General features: G+C 45.3%; 2 protein-coding genes across 4 annotated transcripts; one reads left to right on the forward strand and one right to left on the reverse strand.

Moving 5' to 3' along the window:
• Positions 1-115: 115 nt before the first annotated feature.
• On the forward strand, positions 116-17,788 carry LOC130537133 (rho guanine nucleotide exchange factor 12-like). 2 transcript variants are annotated; one of them, XM_057053656.1, is made up of 37 exons: positions 117-824; positions 5,646-5,737; positions 6,397-6,495; positions 6,571-6,620; positions 6,703-6,760; positions 7,364-7,572; positions 7,881-7,952; positions 8,050-8,166; positions 8,592-8,699; positions 8,805-8,897; positions 9,189-9,299; positions 9,501-9,599; positions 9,730-9,772; positions 10,049-10,154; positions 10,248-10,379; positions 10,462-10,494; positions 10,591-10,705; positions 10,898-11,003; positions 11,235-11,456; positions 11,891-12,041; positions 12,174-12,346; positions 12,430-12,576; positions 12,798-12,883; positions 13,043-13,168; positions 13,253-13,367; positions 13,558-13,658; positions 13,749-13,826; positions 13,938-14,013; positions 14,133-14,300; positions 14,380-14,467; positions 14,543-14,623; positions 14,689-14,798; positions 14,893-15,171; positions 15,256-15,399; positions 15,478-15,674; positions 15,866-15,941; positions 16,011-17,788. In XM_057053656.1, exons 1-37 carry the CDS (start codon positions 799-801, stop codon positions 16,025-16,027), a joined length of 4,104 nt encoding a protein of 1,367 aa, XP_056909636.1. In that variant the 5' UTR covers positions 117-798; the 3' UTR covers positions 16,028-17,788. The 2 variants fall into 2 exon arrangements, with proteins under 2 accessions (XP_056909635.1, XP_056909636.1); XM_057053655.1 differs by having other exon boundaries at positions 116-824; positions 14,689-14,780; positions 15,256-15,674.
• tlcd5b (TLC domain containing 5b) lies at positions 17,789-19,752 on the reverse strand. 2 transcript variants are annotated; one of them, XM_057053661.1, is made up of 3 exons: positions 19,541-19,752; positions 18,688-18,883; positions 17,789-18,571 (listed from the first exon to the last, which is right to left on the reverse strand). In XM_057053661.1, the coding sequence occupies exons 2-3, from the start codon at positions 18,875-18,877 to the stop codon at positions 18,039-18,041; spliced, it is 723 nt and encodes a 240-aa protein (XP_056909641.1). In that variant the 5' UTR covers positions 18,878-18,883; positions 19,541-19,752; the 3' UTR covers positions 17,789-18,038. The 2 variants fall into 2 exon arrangements, with proteins under 2 accessions (XP_056909641.1, XP_056909642.1); XM_057053662.1 differs by having other exon boundaries at positions 18,688-18,886.
• Between the last annotated feature and the right edge of the window lie 31 nt (positions 19,753-19,783).

Consider the following 19,783-nt stretch of genomic DNA (forward strand, 5'->3'; position numbering starts at 1 on the left):
TTCTCAAAGAGGAGACTGGGATATGGACTTTGAATGCACGACATTCACATGCAACTTTGATCTTCTTTTACCGACTGGCTCATGCTCTTAACCCCCCTTATCGTCTGACTACATTGGCCATATGTCGCTATAGTTTGGTGAAATACGAGGCGCTCCTGAATGCAGCAACACAGAAGGAGGGTTTTCCTCCTCTTTACTCTTTTGGAAAAGAGGAGTGGGTGAGGCATTTTCCTTTCTCGATTTTCATCACAGTAGAAACACATGCCTATCGTGTCGTGCAAAAGTGTCTAAAATATGAGCGGACCCTGGACGTGATGTCAAAGAAAGCGACTGGAAATCTGTCGTGAGTGGACAGAAGTAATTCGGATACAGCAACCAAAGATTTACGTAATTCTGACCAGGACCCGCAGTGTCATCATGGAAGGAGTTCCCAGGGAAAAATAGATGTCCTTAACTTGGAGACAAAGGTTGGGCATTCAAAAAAACAAAACAAGTTACAGATGTTTCTGCGAGCTCAAAAAGAGGCAACTTTAATAAAGCACGTTGAGACCACAAAGAAGAAAAAGTGGCGACCCTCCATCCATCCCTGCGGAGTTGTCTCCTAATGATACTTTCTGGGAATTCATCTGACTTGTTTTTAGCACTCCAAGGAAACTTTCTTTGAGTTCTGGACCCCAAGAGTTCGGTGATTATTGCGGACGGACGATGTGCAGAGCAAGTGTGGTCCATCAGAGCCCGGTGCTGTCGTGAAAAATGCGATTCAGCTGAAATCTTTGGAAATTCGTGAAGGAAATCCCAATGAGTCAGTCAACACTCACTGACAGGTAGGCTGAAACGTCCTGACCTTCCACCATGAATATTCAATTTCTGATTTTTTTCAGTTTTAAATCTCAATTTATGGAAGGTGAATAACTTGTGTTCAAGGGCTTTTCTTTGCTTTTGTCCGCACTGATCCTCCAGTAAGCTTCAGTCATTTTAGTCATATTGTTTGTTTAAAAAGGAAAACTTGGGTTATAAGGTTAGACATTGATCAACAGTGTTTCCTCTATGTGACATCAAGAATCTGGGTTTTTTACTTGAACATGGTGCTTTTGTGGACAAAGTGGGTCAATTACCTGTGGAGATCTACCTGTCTGAAGAGGTCAAGGGTCACTAACATTTTTTGTAGAGGACTTTTGTGAAATTAAAGGTCAAATGCTCCATAACTCAGAAAAACAAGTAAGTTTCAAATCAATAGTTATGGATGTTTGGTCGCACTGCAGCTTTGGATCCAGGTTTCTCACCCAGTTGTGTTGTTTTGTCGTCATTTAAGCTTTTAAAATGTTTAAAACATTAACAAATCATTATGCAGATTTTTTTTTTTTTTTTTAACTTTTGCAGGCGTTTTCCCATCAGTGCCTCACTGAAGGGAACTCCAGCATAGACCTGAACTAAAACTTTCTTCATGTGTGCTCACTGAAGACATTGACATTTACCCACAGCAACTCAAGGATTGGATTAACAGTGTTACCAAACATTTGGACTCCATGAACAAAGTGTGTGCTGCGTTTTAGTAAAACAGTAGAACATTTAAGCTGGAGCCTCTCAGCTTTCGTCGCACACAAGTCACATGTCTATTTTTATCGTCCACAATCAGGAGTTTCCTTGGAGGAAACGCCAAAACAAAGGCACATATGACTTCCTCTGAGAGTTAAACAAAGTCATTTGGTTTCTCAACCTTTAGCAAGCAGTGAAGACCAATACGCTGCTAGAACGAAGGGACCCCTTTATGTGATTCTAAGTTTCCATGTCAAACTATTTAGAGTGTAAAATCATCAAATAGAGTGGAAAGAATGACACACTAAAGGAAACCCAGAAATGGCAGCATGGGAACCTGTTCTCCTGTCAGCCCTGAGCAGCTTCCTGGCTGCCAGACACTTTGACACATTTTTATATGTGTGCATCGTACCAAATGTGGCAGCCTGAACGATGATCTCTGGCCCTTGCTGTCATTAAGATAAAGTGACCGCAGTCACAGGCTTGTTGAAAACTTCAACAAAATGTCTACGGTCGGCAGCTAGCACTTCCTGTCCCCACTCCGGCTCAATAGTCTCTTCCCCCCCCACCCGTCAGAAACCTGAAACCATTTTAATGGCTGAAACATGCGTCAACACCCCCCGGAATGAATGTGAAAATTAGAATTTTTGGAGGGAAATTTCTGAAACCATTGCATTGGCATAGACTTTTAGAGCCTTTGAGATGAACCCCATGAGCAGAGCGCTCACAACTGACACAGTTCCCGACGGTCAACCATCACTGCAGCTCCTCGCCAATCTGAGCTTCATGACAGGGTGTCCAGACAGAAGCTTCTCCTCCCTACTGTAGCAAGGTGGGGGCAGCTTCAGGCCTTGGGTGTCAGGCACTGCAGACACAAATCAAGACCCCCCGAATGCAGACACACACGACTGGGCGAAGTTGGAAATAAGATTTACTGAAAATTTGGTGCTGTGGTGCTGGAAGCAGACAAACACGGTCAGGCTGGGCAGCGCGAACAGGCGTCCGAAAGGCGATCTGCAGGAGAGTCTAACAACCAGTTCAAACTGGAAACAGGAACGGTGACACAAACGGGCATACAGAGTTTTAGGAGCCAGGCTCTACAACGGGGGGTTAACAACAAATTGGTGATGATTGGAGAGTTGACCAGGCATTTAAAGCGAACGGGTGTGGGTGATCGGCTGGAGATCAGCTTCAGGTGTGTGTCGATCGGCCGATGGGGGAGAGTCTGGAAGCCGCTCCGCCCAGCCTGAGAATAGACAGACAGGGGAAACACAGACAAAACACAGATGAGGAGGGGAGGGAAAACTCCTAACATTGGGGGTGTTCTACAGCCAGGACAGGGACAGTGGTCAGGGTCCTGAGAGCTTAGACAGGGCTGAAGGCCCATCTTCCCTTTACACTCAGTAAAGACAACAGAGGAACTCCTGGTGCGATCCAGATGCAGACACAAACCTTTGAGTGTTTTTAAAAAATACATTTGTCTAAAATTTCTAAATTAAGTAACGAAGAGAAAAAGTAAAAAAAAAAGAAAAAGTATAGCAACAAAAAAAGGGTTGTTTCCAAGCCACATTTCACCACTTAGATAATTTTCAAGGTTTCTCGGCGAGAAGAATTTGAGTTAAATAGCCAGGTAGTTTTCTTTAGACGTACTTCTTTCGCAGCCAAACGAGTAGGTGAACATGCTGTTTCTTCTTATACCCAGATACACCCGTTTAAAAAGTCTGCTGTTCACTTTTGAGTCTTTTGCATTGTTGGCACCACTTGACTGTGATAAACAAGATCTTCCGGGGCGACACACCGCCCCTGTGGCTACGCGATCAATGCGGGTTGTTTTGAGTTGGATTTTATTTTTCTTACACTAATGCTGATAATTCATCTTCAGCTGATCGAAGCCACTCGATGGTGATGTGAAGGTCACCTTGGGAAACCAGAGGCAGTGGCGTTTTCCAGCTTCCTACTAGTGCGATGTGGTCAACCCGCCACATCATGGCCGGCGTGCCTTTGACTCTGACCCCGTCTCGTTGGGACAGGCAGGGCCTAAACCGGACCAAACGGCCCGACTCATTCTTTCGCTTACTTGTTTGTGAAAACGATGACACAGTATTGAGTCAGCTGTGAGTGCGATGCCTCGATCCCGGCACGCCGCAGGCCAAGCTGTTTTGTCTCACGGTTTTGCTGATCTGTGTGTTTTCCTGCCTGCTGACCCCCCCTCAGCCCCCTCTGACGGGAAGTGGTGACATCACCGTCAAAGTATGTCTGCCACCGGGCCACAGGCCCTTCCTGGCTGATACTGGAAACACACTAGTGCATGACGACGCCTGATACAGCGACGCTGCCGTTGAAAACGCACAGACGGCACCGCGTTGGCTTGAGCAGCGGCTACGGTCATGAGATGAGAACGAGATGAGAATGAGCGTAATGTGGCTTTGGAATCAGCCGTGGTATAGAATTAGCCGAGAGGATGCTGCGGACGGTGGAGGCCTTTTTAATGCGATGACTAAAGTGAAATATGGACCTAAATGGCGGCAGCGTCGTTGTATACGCTGAGTCAGTCGGATGTTGAAGTCAGGATCCCGTTGCCCTGCATCAAAAACCAAAATAAAGCTGCTGCTTTCACAAGTCTGCTGACCAGGAAACCGAAGGAAGCTTTAAAACAAAATAGAAAAATGCTGCCTGGGTGCACAAAGATTCCGCACTGGTTAAATTTAGAACATCCAAGTTTATGTAACCTCTGAGTCACATTTCGATGAGATTTGCCATCGCAATAAGCAACTTTTTCTTTTTTTGGGGTGGGGGGGGCACTGTTGAGTGACAAGTTATGAGAGTCTCTCAGACTTGACTTTTAAATATAGATGAATTTCAGCTTCCGTTCTGATTCCTGCTGCGATGTTCCCAGAGGAATTGTCTGGTATTTTTGGTATCTGAGCAGATTACTGCATGTTTTTTTTTGTCCCGCTTTGATAAATGTGCAGCGAAGAACCAAAGAAGGTCGGATTGTGTTGGACCGCTAACCCGGCGCAGTGGCACTAATACAATAGATAAATAAATGATTCCCGACTTTCACATGGACTCTTTCCCTTTTGTGATCCGGGAACTGAGCGTTGAGAATTGCTGCGTTAACACCCCGCTGCCATGGTGATTCATAACAGTAATTTGCAGCAAATAACTAAAAATGGAAACACATTTTAGCGTCTCTAATGTTGCCGTAGTTGTTGGTGAAGCTGTATCAGGATGGCAGATTACAACACGACTGCTCCAGATTTAGTCATATCAGGATTAAAAAAAACATTTTAATGAAGCTTCCAATTTCTGCTGCCATTTGGAGGAGTCGGATGTCATCTGTCCTTGTCTTTATCAGCTGTTAATCTACGTCTGCCGGGTTGTGGAGGCTCCCTGAGCCGGAATCTCACTCGGAGTCTAAACCACCCCCCTCACTTTGTCAGTCAGCTCAACGTCACCTTCGGCTGTGACGTTTTGTCGTGTCTACGATGAGATTCTCAAGAATACTCACGCACCACCACCACCTCCTCCTCACCCCACCATTTTGTACCCAGCCTTCTTCCTTATTAAGGAAGCTGGATTCCAGCCAGAAGTCTTTGTCTCCGTTTCCGGGAATCTGTCCCACAGAGCCACGCTGAGTCGGCTCTGAGGCTGGGCGCCATTGTTAAAGGATGGAGGGGCCCCCATTGTCTGAGGGAGGGACAGCAGCACAAACATAAACTCCTGTGCTGGAATGAGAGGAGGAGGAAGAGCAGCAGGAGGAGGAGACCTATTAATGGATGACAGACCACCATCAAGTCCACCTCCCACCAGGGACATCAGGAACAAGGGTCTCTTTTATTGAACTTCAAAACATCATCACGGCTCTTGTATTAAAAATAAAGACTACATGTTTCACCAAGAACAACAGCTATTTTAGATCATTTATTATTGTTTTTTTTAACAAAGTGTGTAATTTTATCACAACCTAAAATGGGTCAAAAGTGGACAGAAGTGATAAAATAATAATTAGATTCTGTTTCTGGCAGAAAGCTGCATTAACTGTCAGAAATCTTCCATCTACTCAATTCTGCTGTACTCCAGTAAAATTCTTGTTTTTGTCTCTTCAGGACCCCAAATATTCTCAACAAGGACCCAACAGACAACAAACCCAAACATGAGAAACCCTCGTCTCCCCTCAAACATGAGTTTGACCCCACAGGTAAGAGGACACGTTTATTTCCCATTCAGTTTAAAACATTACTTACATGTGTTGATTAACCTGTTAACCAGTTGGCTCCTTTTTAAATAACACCCCCCCCCTCCTTTAAAGCTGGTTGAGAAAGGCATCCTGCAGATTCAGTCAAGAAATAAATCTACAAGCTGGGCTTTGACTCTTGTTGTCGGTTCAGTTAAGTTGTTCTTTCCTCCACAGAGGCTGTCAAGGGAATGAAATATACCAAGCAGGCCTGAACTTTCTGTTGCTGTTGTAATGTATCACAAAATAGGCCAAATTCAAGAGGAATCATCTCCGCTGCCAACGTCATCTCCGTCTTCATTTTTGAGCTATTTTACACACCTGCGCTCAAAAACGTGAAGTTCTATAGAGGAGCCGGGTTGATGTCTTGTGTTGTTCTCATGGTCTGTTGGGAAAATTGCAGACTTCTGTTTCAGTTTCAGTCTCTTGATTTGTCACTTCCTGTTGGAGAATTTTTCCCACAAGTAAACAGGCGGTTTGTGAGTTAAAAGTCATTTAAAAAAAATGCCATTAGTTGTTACAATGAAGGGGACATCTAGAAGTTAGGCGTTTTTCCAAAAATATGATGTGAGGGTGAACGGGCCTGTTTGTGACCTCCCAGGTGTGTGTTTGTGTGTGTTCAGGTCTTGTCCAGCGCTGTGTGATAATCCAGAGAGATAAAAATGGCTTTGGGCTGACTGTGAGTGGAGACAATCCCGTCTTTGTGCAGCTGGTCAAAGAAAGTAAGTGAAACTCACACACACGTTTGACCTTTCCCTCGCGTTCCCGTCTCTCCACTTCTGTGTTCTGTGTCCCAGATGGAGCGGCAATGCGGGCCGGAGTCCAGACGGGAGATCGGATCATTAAGGTGGGATCTGTTTGTTTTCGCTGAGTTCCGTCTCCTCTTTGTTCTCAACTTCCTTCAGCTGTTCTCTGATGGTTGTTTTCAGGTTAACGGGACTTTAGTGACGTGCTCGAACCACATGGAGGTTGTGAAGCTGATAAAATGTAAGTTGAAATGAGGATTTGGACGAACAGCTCACATGTCTGAGCGTAAAGGTTCCCCTGAAGATGCAGAGATACAAAAAAAAGCAACAGCTGGGAACAGATCAGAGAATAAAAGCAGCACATGTGAACAGAAATGGATGAAAGAATAGTTTCTGAAAGGCAGCTCATGATGTATTTACACGTCTTTAATCATGGAAATACTTAGAAATTAGCTGCAGAGCTGTTAATATTTCCTGGGACAGTTCAATAGCTTTTCAGGAGTCAGTTCCTCACAGATGATTAACTATGAAGTGTATAATGTTCTCAGCGTGGGCTGAAGAAGGAAGTAAAATATGTTCATAAACATTGTCCTGCGGCCCCCTCCGTGGCTCCATGTTTCTACAGTAGCCTGAACGACAGACCGAGACAGGAAATAGTGTCTGGAATACTGTAAACTAAGGTTTTGTCTCAAACTCTCTAAATTAAAAGGGAAATCTGACATTTACAGGCTGGTGGTGGTGGGGGTTTCCAGATTCCACATGTGCCTGACACTTAATTGATGACACAATCTGCTGTTCGGTGATCAGAGCTTCATGCTTTCTTCTCTTGTGATCTTCTTGGCAGCCGGTTCGTATGTGGCCCTGACGGTACTGGGGAGGCCACCAGGACTCCCCCTGCAGGATGAGGAAGAGCCCGAGGACACGGATGTGATGGAGGAGGGAGAGCTCAGCTCCTCTCTGCCCACCTCGCCTGCACTATCGGCCCGCCAGCAGAGCAGCCTAGAGGGCACCGGTCTCCAGCATGACGGGATCAACTATGAATCGCCTGAAGGGGTAAGAACGGACCACATTTAAATTTAAACCTCAAAAAAGATTCCTTGTCAGCTGATTTTGACAATAGTTTTTGAACTTTTTTCAACTGTTAAAGCTTGTTGGTTTTTCTTCCCCCCCATTTTATGATGTATAACTTCTGTGAACATCTGTGTTTTAGTCAGAATGAAACGTTTTCTTTTTTCTTTTTCAGCACAATCGCTGTCACTTCTCTTGTTCTGTGGTTTTGACTGAGTCATCATCAATGACGAAATAGGCCATCATTTATATTTATAGCGGTTAAAGTCGCTCGGTATTTCTTCTTTTGTTAGTCCGAGGACAAAACTTCTCAGAATGTTGACGTGATCCAGAAGATGTTAAACCAGGAGCACCACGAACTGCAGGTACAATCATTACTCAACCCCGCTGTGGAACCTTCAGGTGTGCGTTTCCATGTGTGTATGTTAGCGTAACAGAGGGAAAATCGCCCGTCTGTTCCAGGATGGTGCCATGCGGTCCAGGAGCAGTGAGACGGAGGACGGGGCTGTTGGGGCTCAGACATCAACGTCGGGGGCCGACAGCTGTAATGATGGGACCCCGACCACCAATGCCAGCTCTGTGAGTGATGCCATATCCCTGAGAGGGGAGTACAGCACGTAAACTGCACCTCTGCTCGGGTGCTAACGCGGGAACACAGAACCTTCGTGGACGTCTTCAGGAGGACTCCACATGTGTTCATATACGTTTTTATATACGTGACAAACAGCAGGGTTTCAGATCTGTAAAAGAGCAAGGATGAAACAGAAGGGAGTGGTTGTGAAAGCAGTAATTAGGCATGAATCGGGTGCTGCTGAGTAACATTAGCGATAATCTGGGAATTAAATCTCACAGGAAGTCTGCTGCCTACCCAGACCACTTTATAAAAACAGGCTTTTTAATTGGAAAGGCTATAAATAGGGACTTCATCGTGTTTTTCGATCTCAGGGGTTTCCCACAATTCAGCAGCAGACTAAACAATGTGTGTGTGTTTGTGCGTGTGTTAGATGCATGGAAGCCTCCTCGCTGAAAGTCTTGACAAAGGAGAGACGCCCTGTCAGAGTGGTGACATCACCCTCCGTCCATCAGCCGACGGCGAGGACGCTCCAGAAACGGTAAAAGAAACTCCCTCTTGCACGTTTTTGCCGATGGAATCTAACCCGTCGAGCAGGTTCCCGACTTTATTCGCGATGGGTTCAACCAGCTAATCTTTCACACAGGAAACCGGCGCTCAGTTCCTCATCCCTCCACACCCCCTCAACCCACAGATCATTGGAGCTGAGGACGACTACTTCGACTCTCAGCAAGAGCAGGTAAATCACTCATAGAGGATTAAATCATGTGCACGTGTATCATTTCAGGACTGAGTCTGAACCCTCTACAGTCTGAATCACACTGAACTGTTGCTCAGAAATGCAATAAAAACCCAGCAAAATAGGAAGACAATAAAAAGCATGAAGCTGTGAGGAAGTTCATCTGAATGGACTCAGTCATCTCATTAGAATGATGCTTATTTTAATGTTTTATTGCAGTAAAATCAGGCTTTCAGTTTCTTTTTTAAAAAAAAGTCTGACTAATTCCTCTTTCTTTGTGTCCTGCATCAGATTAATGGAGAATGCAGCTCATTTCAGAGTGTGGACTTGCTGAAGTCTCGGCCGGCTCACCTGGCAGTTTTCCTCCATCACGTCATCTCGCAGTTTGATCCTGCGCCAGTGGTACGTAAGAGGAGGTTTGGAGAGCGTAACGGCTGAAGGATAAAACTTTTATAGCCGTGTAAAAGCTTCTTTTTACACATTGGTAGTAGTTAAACTATGTTGATGATGGAGCCTTGTGGAAGACCTTCAGTGGCCTAAAATCAGTGTTTTGCAGTTAAAATCTATTCTAACGATAACGACCTAACCTGTTTCCTGTGACAGCTCTGTTATCTCTATGCTGACATGCACAAACACGCCAATTCCAAAGAAAGCCGACGTTTTTTCATGGAATTTCATTCACTATTTTTGGATCGAACAGCGGTGAGACAATTCTCTGCCCTCTTCGTCAGTCTTCTGTCTCCTTTCTGACCACAGTTAGCAGTTATTTGATTTGCTGCTCAGAGATTTGGAGAATAAATTGAGTTTGTGGCATGTATCTCTTCTTCCCCAGAATCTCAAAGTACCCCTCCCAGAGACGATCGCTTCCGAGTTGGGTAAGAAAACGTTAAAATGCTCATTTTTTTGTTTTGAACACTTGCAGCATGTTGATTAATTATCAGTAAAAACTGATAAAAAAAAAATTCTACCTGTCTGACAGTCCTTTTGGAAAATAATAATAATAAAAAATAAGACTCGTGTCAGGGCTAAAATATTGACTGGTTTATGAACTCAGCTCACATCAAATAACACACATTTACTTAATTTATACAGTATATTCTGAGGTTAATGTCGCTGTGATGCGGTATTGATGATTGACTGTTGGTACGCAGAGAAACGCAGGTTGGAGTTGCTCCCGGAGGATCTCTGCAGGCAGTTCACGCAGACGTTACAGGAAATGCTGCTGCCAGACCTGCACAGGCACCTGGAAGATTTCAGGTCGCCAAGTGGAACCGGAACGTTTCTCAGACCACTTTCTCAGAGACTCACTATCTCTTCTTCTTCTTCTGTGTGGCTGATGTGGATGTGCAGACAGAAGCGCAGCATGGGTCTGACTCTGGCTGAGGACGAGCTCTCCAGGCTGGACGCTGAGCCGGGAAAAGAGGTCTTAGACAGGGAATGTTCCTGTGCCGAACACATTCTCTCCAAGATAGAGGATATTCTGTGAGTTCCTGCTCACGTTTAAATGTACAAACGTGAATCTTTCCTTCACATGATTGAGTTTTAACCGTAATCTACGTTGCAGGTCGGCCTCGCAACCCACAGAAGAGGAGAAGTGGTGCAACAAATCTCACCTTTGAATTCTTTTAAAGCTTCTAATGTTTGCAAAATTAGCAAAATTCTTTTTTGTCTCTGTTACTCTGTGACATTTTAGCCAAACGATGCAGTACGTGATTCTCACCTACATGAAGCAACTCGGGGTTAAAGTGAAGGAGCCGCGTGGCCTGGAACATAAACGAGCTCGCATTAATTTCCTGCCGAAAATTAAGGTTTGATCACTGCAAACACATATTTCCAAGCATTGGGTCTTCTTGTTCCGAAGGACTAATCATGTCATTGTCCTTTATTGCGCCTGCTAGCTCCGTTACAGTTCTGTTATGTGCTACATGGAATCAAACTCTTCTCATGCAGTTAAGTTTTTAGAAATCGCAACCTTGCTTTTTAAAATTTTAAATACACAGAAGAGCATCAAACCTGAAAAAGAAGGTGAGGAGAAGGTGAAAAAGCCTCGATTTCACAACATCCTGAACCCCCCGCGCCGTCTCAGCCGAGTGGACTCCACATCAGGTGAGGACCTTCTCAGTCTCGTCTGCTCCTCCTCAAAATACGCAGCAGTGCAGCTCAGCATCAGGGATGCACCTAAACTTCTCTGCATTAAAAACCAACAAGCACTCATTTGTTTCTAGGAAAAATGTCTGTCTGCCCCTCGGATTCTTTTGGGATAACTAGTGGTGTGTCGATGTGTTCCAGGAACACCTGAAAGAATTGTTGTTGACGTTGTTTGTGTTGCTGTTGTAGTTGGTAAAGCTGTAGCGCTGAACAAGCAGCGCTCGCCAAAGCATCCGTCTCCACCCGCTGACCACGCCGACTGTTCCGCTGCCACCGCTGGACGGGTCACTGGAAACCAGCTGAGTGACGGATCAGACACCAGCAGCCAGTTTTCCCCCTCCACCACCTCCCCAACACACAGCACACCCCCCACTCAGGGCTCCGACACCAGTGGGCAGGACTCTGACTCCAGTAAGACACACCAGTATATTCCTCTGTGTTCATATTATCATAGGCGTAATGACAGCATTTGCATATTTGTGGAATATTTTTTAGTATTTTTAGAAAAAGAATGTTTTTTTTTGCATAATTCAGTGAGTTTCATTCAGTGCGTCACCTTTTTTCAACTGCTCTTGGGTTTTGCACATATTTAGATACAGAACTTTGTTTACGTTTCTGAACATTCATTATGATGGAGATGATTGTCGGTTGGTTTGTGTGTGAAAAGCTGAGAGAAACAAAATAGCCGAAACATTTAAATTTAAACATCGTCTGTTGCAATTTCCCTATTTTACACCACGTGTTGCAAAACCACAATTAAGGAATAACATGTTTTTGTCAAAGTTTCACTATAAAAAACTAAGAACTCTTCAAATAACTGTATTTTTTAAAAATGTATTCTGCAGACATTTCTCCGTTCTGTATCCAGCTCAAAATGGGTGAAGGTCTGCAGTCTGGAGACCATCAGGAGGGAATCTCCAGCTCCACCTGCACGCAGTTCGACTTCAGCCCCACCAACCTGGAGCAGCTGCAGGAGGACGATCAAGAGACCTTTATGTGCGTGTGTGTGGTTGTGTGTGTTTTTGTGTGTGTCTGTAGCTGCAGATGTTTTAGTCCACAAATTCTCACGTGCTCTGCTTTGACCCAGATATTGAGGCCTCTCTTCTACTAATTGTTTGTGTCGGGCAGCACCAGGATGGAGGTTCAGTGTTCAGTGAGTCCAGCTGAGGTCCACAGTGAAGACGACCAGGGTGGCGAGATGGAGTGTGAGGAAGACCGTCAGAACTGGCAGAGTCTGGTCAGCCCCGGCGTTTTAGCAGGCCTCACGCCACAAGAAATCAAACGGCAGGAAGTCATCAACGGTGAGCGGCCTTTCATCCCAACACAATGTGATTAATCGCACATCAGGGTGCTAATGTGTGTGTGTGTGTGTGTGTGACCTCAGAGCTCTTTTACACCGAACGGGCTCACCTGAGGACGCTGAAGGTGCTGGACAGTGTTTTCTACCAGAGGCTGAAAGGAGACGGCATCCTCCCTCCCGAAGACATTAAGCTCATTTTTATAAACCTGGAGGAAATTATTCAGCTGCACGGTAACATCCTACTGCAAACACGCACGGTGCACGAAATATACGGGGTGGGGGGAAAGAAAATGTACCAAACTTCATCTCCGATACGCCCAAAAAGGCAACTGAACAGCTGTGATATTAGTGATATTTGATGTGTGTGTGTGTGTCTCAAGTCTTTATCACTGAACGTACACATGCAGTTAACTGTGAAATAATTCTGAAATTACTTACAATCTTTTTCTCAGTTTCCGTTACAGAACAGATGCTGGTGACCAGGAAGAGGAACGAGACATCAGTGATTGGGCAGATTGCAGATGATCTCCTAGCTTGGGTCAGTAACGCTACCCAGGACCGTTTCAAGGATGGCAGCAACGGCATTTATTTATAATCTTTCTTTGAATAAATCTCGATCCCTATAAGCAGCGTCGAAGGTGAAAGAAACGTGAAACTTGCGATTCGTTGTAGCACAAAAGTTTGCTGCTTCTTCCAGTTTGGTGGTGAGGAAGAGGAGAAGATAAAGAGCGCAGTAGGAACTTTCTGCAGTAACATGCCGTCTGCACTGGAGCTCATCAAGAGTAAGAAGAAGAAAGATCAGAGGTTCTCCCTTTTCATGCAGGTCAGAACGTCCGCAGACACTCTGTCCGTTCAGGAAACAAGCGTGGGAACAGCAGCAGGATCTGTTTTTCTTTGTCTTCCTCAGGCAGCTGAGAGAAACCGTCTGTGTCGCCGGCTGCAGCTGAAGGACATCATTCCCGTGGAGATGCTGAGATTCACAAAGTACCCACTGCTGCTGGACAACATCGCCAAGTACACAGGTAAATATGGTGCAACGCAACGAAAATCACCTGACATCAGTGTTACGGGTTTCTGTTTGGCGCCCCCTACTGTTGGAAGGTGGAAAATTCCCCACTATAAATCAACAGCTTTTCAGGTGACATTGTTTAGTGTTTGGCCAAGTATTGCTGCTCAATCATTAATCATCTTCTCATTTTATGCCCCTGACAGAAGATGATGAGGAGAAGGAAAAAGTGAAGAAAGCGGCAGAATGCTGCAAGAAGATCCTGTACCATGTGAACCAGGCAGTTAAAGAGGCCGAGAACAGACGGGTATAGATGCTCCATCAATGTTTCATTCAAAAGTTCTTTCAACTCTGTGCGGACTAATATTTAACACAGGTTTGGGGTTTTTTTGGACAGAGGTTGATGGATTATCAGAGGAGGTTAGACATCTCGTCCCTCAAGCAGAGTGAGAACCCCATCATCTTGGAGCTGAAGGTAAGACTATGCTGCACACTTCTGGTTCCCTGCTGCACTATTATAAATAATAACCAATGTCTGATCGGGAGATCGCTGTTGAATTTTTATATTTTTGATATTTTTCTGCAGAATCTGGACCTGACCAAAAGAACTATGGTGCATGAGGGACCTCTTTCGTGGAGAGTCAATAAGGACAAGAGAATCGGTACGTGGATCCATCTGTGGAAGGGCTTAGGGACTGACTGCAGACGTTTAAAACGTTGGCTTTTGAGAGACAAAAGACCTGCGGAAGACACTGCAGCTGTAGAATTGTTGTGCTTTCAGAGCTCTACGCGATCCTCCTGGAAGACATTCTGGTCCTGCTCCAGAAGCAGGATGAGCGTCTCGTCCTCAAGTTCCACGGCAAGAACCAGGCCAGCGCTGCTGACGCCAAGAACATTTTCAGCCCGGTCATCAAACTCAACACCGTCCTGGTTCGTCCAGTGGCCACTGGTGAGAGCTTGGTTGGTTTTTGAGACGGGGCTTGTTGACCTCATTTGTGCTGACTTGTTTATATCGTCGTGCCTTTCAGACAACAAGTCTTTCTTCGTGCTGTCCATGTCTGAAAACGGTGCTCAAATCTACAAGCTGACGGCTCAGTCGGTGTCTGATCAGAGAACGTAAGTCCTGCCTCCGCGGCAACCAGCATGCTGTCAGTTTATGCTGAGTGTGCAGTGTCACCTCTGGTCCTATAGGTGGCAGTGTCTGATCACACAGTGTGCCGACGCCATGAAGGCAAAGTCCGACAAAAACAAGCCACCGCCGGCTCAGGCCGAGTACGTCCTCACACACAAACCGATGACTGATTTGAAAATTTGTTTCTAATGCGAGTGTGTTTCAGCACCGAGGGCAACGCCATTGACATCATCAAACAGGATATGAAGATTAGCGGCGACCCCGGCAGCGCACTGAGCGGATCCGTGTGTTTGTCAGGTGTCTGTTATTACACTTGTAATTACAATTTGCAGTGTGGATCTGAGACATTTCATCAACTTTGAATTCTTTTTTCACGTTTTGTCCCCTTTTGTACCCAAATCCACCCCAGATAAAGGATCAACCTCATCTCCAGATGATTCGGTTCCACCAAGCTTGAACCCGTTTGATGGGCTGAAGTCGGAGGACGAGGAAGAGGAGCCGGTTATGGTCAGCATCCAGGAAGTTGCAGAAGAGGAGGGTGATGAAGAGGTGGATGAAGCTGAACTGGAGGCCTTCCTGGATGGACAGCTGGCCGACGGTCTGATCTTCCTGCAGGACCAAGAACAAAACCAAGAGCCAAGAACAATTTGTGAGCTGCCTTCTAAAGGCGAAGAGGCTCTCAGGACATGTAGGTTAAATTCTAAAGATCCTCTCTGACACAGATGATTGTCTTTTCCTGGTTTGTCAGCTGTAGGTTTTTTCTCCTCTACAGTGGCGATGCTCAAGCAGGCTCTGTTCAGCCACATGCTGAGGAACTCTGAAGACCTGAGGGCCTCTGAGGGACCAGCTGACCCAGACACGCAGAAAAACCACCTTCAGGTGGCCCCAGAACATCCAGAGATGCTTGAAGGAAATGGTGTGTTCAAAGGCAATATTAGGCAGGATATGGAATCATTCCTCTATGGATTATTTCCTGTCTGCTCTGTTCCTCCAGGTGAGTTCCTGGTTCTAGATTTTGGCGGAGGCTCTAAGGAGAGCAACACCGATGACGACATGGAGGTCGAAGGGGACATTGACATGAGGAGGCTCTTATCCTCCTCTCAGCTCGGGGATGAAGGCTCCGGCCCCGACCTCAGCAGACAGCTGATGACTCACCTGCGCCTCCTACAGGCCGACCTGCAGTACCTGAAAGTGAGCCAATGAGCAGAACCCCGTTTCTAGATTTTAGATCTTCCTAGAACAGGTTTATGGGATGTAACATGGTTGTAAAGGCCTCATGATCCGCTCTAGATATATTGCCATGAAGGCTGGTTAGTTTACTTTTAAGCTGAATCTAGTGGATATTTTGTTTCTGTGTGTGTTTAATGACGATGTTCTTCCAGGAGGTGGAGCTAAAGTATCACCAGCTGTGTCAGTCGCAGGGTGAGGCCGCTACCACGGAGGACAACAACAATCAAGGTGGGTTTCTGTTTCCATCTTTAAAAGCTACCTGAATCAATGAACTCACTGCGTGTCTCTATTATCCAGACGGGGTTCAACGATGAAGAACTTCCCGCTCACAGAATTTATCTGGGTACTCAAACGCGTCACGCTGACCTCATTCAGTCACTCAGTCATTCAGTCATCGACAGCTGATGTGGCGGTTCGGGCACGTTTGATCGTCACTGAAAGTCCACAAACACACTGACAAAAAGATGGAACTGAGCAAGACTTTATGAATAATGAAACACTGGAAATCTGAAAATATGGCACAGATGTACAGACGACGGATGGAGACTTATTTTCAGCAGGAATTCTGTAAAAGCAACCTGACGTCTTTACCAGTCAAACATATTTAACGATGCCGCTTTTGAATTCTGCAACATTCCAAAAAGTATTTGCTTCGTTTTACTTCCGCAGACTTGTTTAAGAGGACCAGAAAACTCTCAGATCAGTCCGCGGTGTCTGACCAAGGCAGCAAAAGAATCTAAAATCGTAAACTCGTACAGTACACGTGTGGAAGATTGTCAGACACCACTGCTCACACCAGTACGTGTACATACACCTGAGTACTTGGCTGTATGGAGAACCAGTAGGCGGGCTTCAGATATTGTTCATTGTTTGTTCATGTATATTTAACGTGGTATTGCGACTCTTTTCACGAAATATAAGTGCAAGTTTAGCATATCAACAAATTATTACTTATTTTAACATTCAGCTGCTTCAATATTGTATAAACTGCTAAAAAAATTAAGTTTTCTTAATTGTTTATGAGCACTATACCTTAGCTAAAGCAGATCCATGTTAGAATGATATTTGAAACTCAAACTACTCACTTCACTCTTGACATAAATCTGCTGACATCTGTGGCCGCCTAAATATGTTAAACGAGTGAAGGGAACATCTGGCTCTATCATGAGAACATCAGCATTTTATAAACACTGACTATAAAACCTATATGAAATGATCAAATCTTGAGGCATTTTAATCTGAGTTCTGATGGAAAATGTTCAATCATTTAGGAGAAAATGTTGAGGACAAAAGAATAAGAGAAGAATTCTGAGAGAAAATAGAAAATAACAGTTGAGATGTTATAAAATGCTTTTAAACAGATTTGCTATATGGCTTTGACCAGCTGCCATACCCACATTTTAAAACCTCCTAAGAAACTTTGTGTTACGTTTCGCCCCATCTCATTTCCTGGTTTCATTCATCAAACTGCTGATTTTAAATTTCCAATTGCACTTACAAATGTAGCGTCTCTGAAAAAAGGTTAAATGTGGTTAGACGCAGTAAACACTGACGTTTAAGCACATTTGTGGGGGATGACAAAAGCAACTGACCTTGAAAAAGTTAATAAAAGGAATTTATCCATCTTTGTTACGACTGGACAGATGAAATTGGTTCTGATTTTGAGGAAGAATCCAGGGCTCCTTGTTTTCGCTGTCAATAAAGCTATTGTACATTTGAGTGTATATCAAAGACTGTATATTGTTGACTGTATAGCATTTTAACACAAACATCTATAAAAGAGGCCACACGACATTAATCCGTGTTTATAAATGTTATATTCTATTTTATTGTGATGTATTAACCCTGAAAACGTGGGCTGCTGTCAAAGCGAAGGGAAAAGTTGAACTGATTTCAATCCACTTATGGAAGCGACGTTCAGGAGAACAGTGGAGCTTCGCGATGTTGCGTTCAGGAGCACAATTATCCAACACACCTGCGGCAAAGCAACAAGGTTTAACTGCGTTATTTAATTTATCCACTGATACCAGAAAACAACTTTTCAAAAATAATAAATAATTATTTACACTTTGTCATTCTGGGTTTTCCATTGTTTTTAGCGTTGATGTTTTTCTTTATTGATTGGGAAGGGAAGTGCGGCATGCATGTGTGATATTTAACACTTCTGTGGGTGGGGTGTGTTTCTGTGTCTCAGTCTTTTGGACACCACAGCTGTACATGTTGTAAACAGGTCTGACACAGTTGCGGAGGTTGTTTTTTCCTGGCAAACCCTAAAATTTAAATTCCTGGTTCCGCATCAAAATATGAGAGGTTCTTCAGTGTTCCTCACTCTCCCATCACGTCCTGTTTGGTCATTTCTTTAAGTTCTTGGGTTTCTTTCCACCTCTTGTACTTTGCGCGGCTTTTTTTGTAGCCAAACCTGGCGATGTCCACCATGAACACCCAGGCGATGGTGTACATGACCACGCCTCCGAGCTTCATGATGATGGTGGTCCTGGGCGATGTTAGCTCGCAGTAGAACATGGCCGTTCCCACGCCCACACGTACAATGGCGAACAGGACGATGAAGAGCAGGTCAACCACGTCCCCCAGCAGGCTGTCGTACAGGCCGAGCTGCCGGAGGAACCAGCGGATCTGCAGCAGGGGGTTGGTGAGCTCGCTGCCGAAGACGACGGCGCAGGTCTCGCATCCTGACACCCCCATTACCAGCGCTAGCAGGAGGCCAACGATACTGGCAGCGTGGTGGGCCATCATGATGGGCCCCTCGCTGCGGTTAAAGACACACCAGCCCAGGTCGAAGAAGAAGTAACCCAGACAGACCTCCAGAGAGAAGATCTGCAAATCTGTGTTCTCCGTTCCTGCATGACGGATGCAAAGGATGGAGGTAAGAAGAAAACTCTTTGACCTTTTATGTGAGACACGTTTAAACAAGGGGGAAAACAACCACGTTTGTGTGTGTGGTTTTGTTGGCGACCTGCATGTGTGAAGGGCCACGGTCCATCCACGAACACCACGTAGCCCGTCAGCAGCACGATGACGACGCCGTGGGATAAAGTGACCAGCCGACAGTTCCACTCCGAACTGCGCTGAGCACAGCTGCTACAGAACAACTGGTAAAGGGCGAACCAACCCAGCAGGCTGCAGAGCACCTCCAGCACCGCCATGGCAACCTGCTGACACATTAGGAATGTGTTCACCCTTTTAATGAATAAAAATGTGGTCGCTCAGTCTGTTAGGAACTGTGTTAGGAACTGGGCTGAGAAGCCCCAGGGCAGACAGGTGAAGCCCCAGGGCAGACAGGTGAAGCCCCAGGTGCAGAAGGTGTTCTGGTAGTAGGGGAAGGTACCAGAACACCTTCAGAGCATTGCCAAGGTGCCCCTGAGCAAGGTACCAATCCCATAAATGCTCATATAGGACCTTGCAATGAACTGGTGACCCATCCAGGGGTGGACCTGCCTTCATCCATCGTGTACCCTCCCCGTGACCCCCGAAAGGGATAAAGTGGTTGAGAAGATGAGACTTGTCTCGCATGTTGGGGCTTGCTCAAGGGCACCTTGGCAGTGCATCACCTCACATTCTGCTGGCCCACTTTCCAACTTGTTGATCTGCAACTGAGATTCAAAACCAGAATCCATCTGGCTCCCAGTCCAGTTCCCTATGAGCCTGGCTCCCCCACCACCACTTATTATGGAGCCCATTATTTACAGCTATTATTAATCCTCAATCTCCTTCATGCAGTACGACAGGTAAAATGTTGAGTAGAGTGAATAAGAAAGAGCAGCTGGCAGAAAAGATTCTACAATCTCTCAATTTCTCTCAGTTCCTACCTTGACTCCTGTCACAGGTTGTTAACTTCCGGGTGAAAAAAAAAGAAGAATCCCCACAGTTGAGCAACGTTCATCCTCCATCACCGTTTATCTCGCCTGATGACTGATTGCAACAGTGACGATGATGAAGATTAGCGTGTTTCATGCATGTTCTGTGTTTGAGTATGAGAGAATTCACATGTGCAGCGTTGCTATGGGCAGTGAGTGGATCCCTTCCCCCTGCTGTCTCAGATGTGATCCTCT

The sequence above is a fragment of the Takifugu flavidus genome, chromosome 14, assembly GCF_003711565.1.
Source record: "Takifugu flavidus isolate HTHZ2018 chromosome 14, ASM371156v2, whole genome shotgun sequence".
NCBI classification, from domain to species: Eukaryota; Metazoa; Chordata; class Actinopteri; order Tetraodontiformes; family Tetraodontidae; genus Takifugu; species Takifugu flavidus.

Bases quoted from the DNA above. Each gene is read 5' to 3' on its own strand.
- LOC130537133 (XM_057053655.1), top strand. From the start codon at position 799: ATGAGTCAGTCAACACTCACTGACAG. The intron at 6,761-7,363 runs GTAAGTTGAAAT...TCTTCTTGGCAG, and splicing joins GGTTGTGAAGCTGATAAAAT to CCGGTTCGTATGTGGCCCTG. The intron at 8,898-9,188 runs GTAAATCACTCA...GTCCTGCATCAG, and splicing joins TCGACTCTCAGCAAGAGCAG to ATTAATGGAGAATGCAGCTC.
- tlcd5b (XM_057053661.1), bottom strand. From the start codon at position 18,877: ATGGCGGTGCTGGAGGTGCTCTGCAGCCTGCTGGGTTGGTTCGCCCTT. The intron at 18,572-18,687 runs GTCGCCAACAAA...TCCGTCATGCAG, and splicing joins GTGGCCCTTCACACATGCAG to GAACGGAGAACACAGATTTG.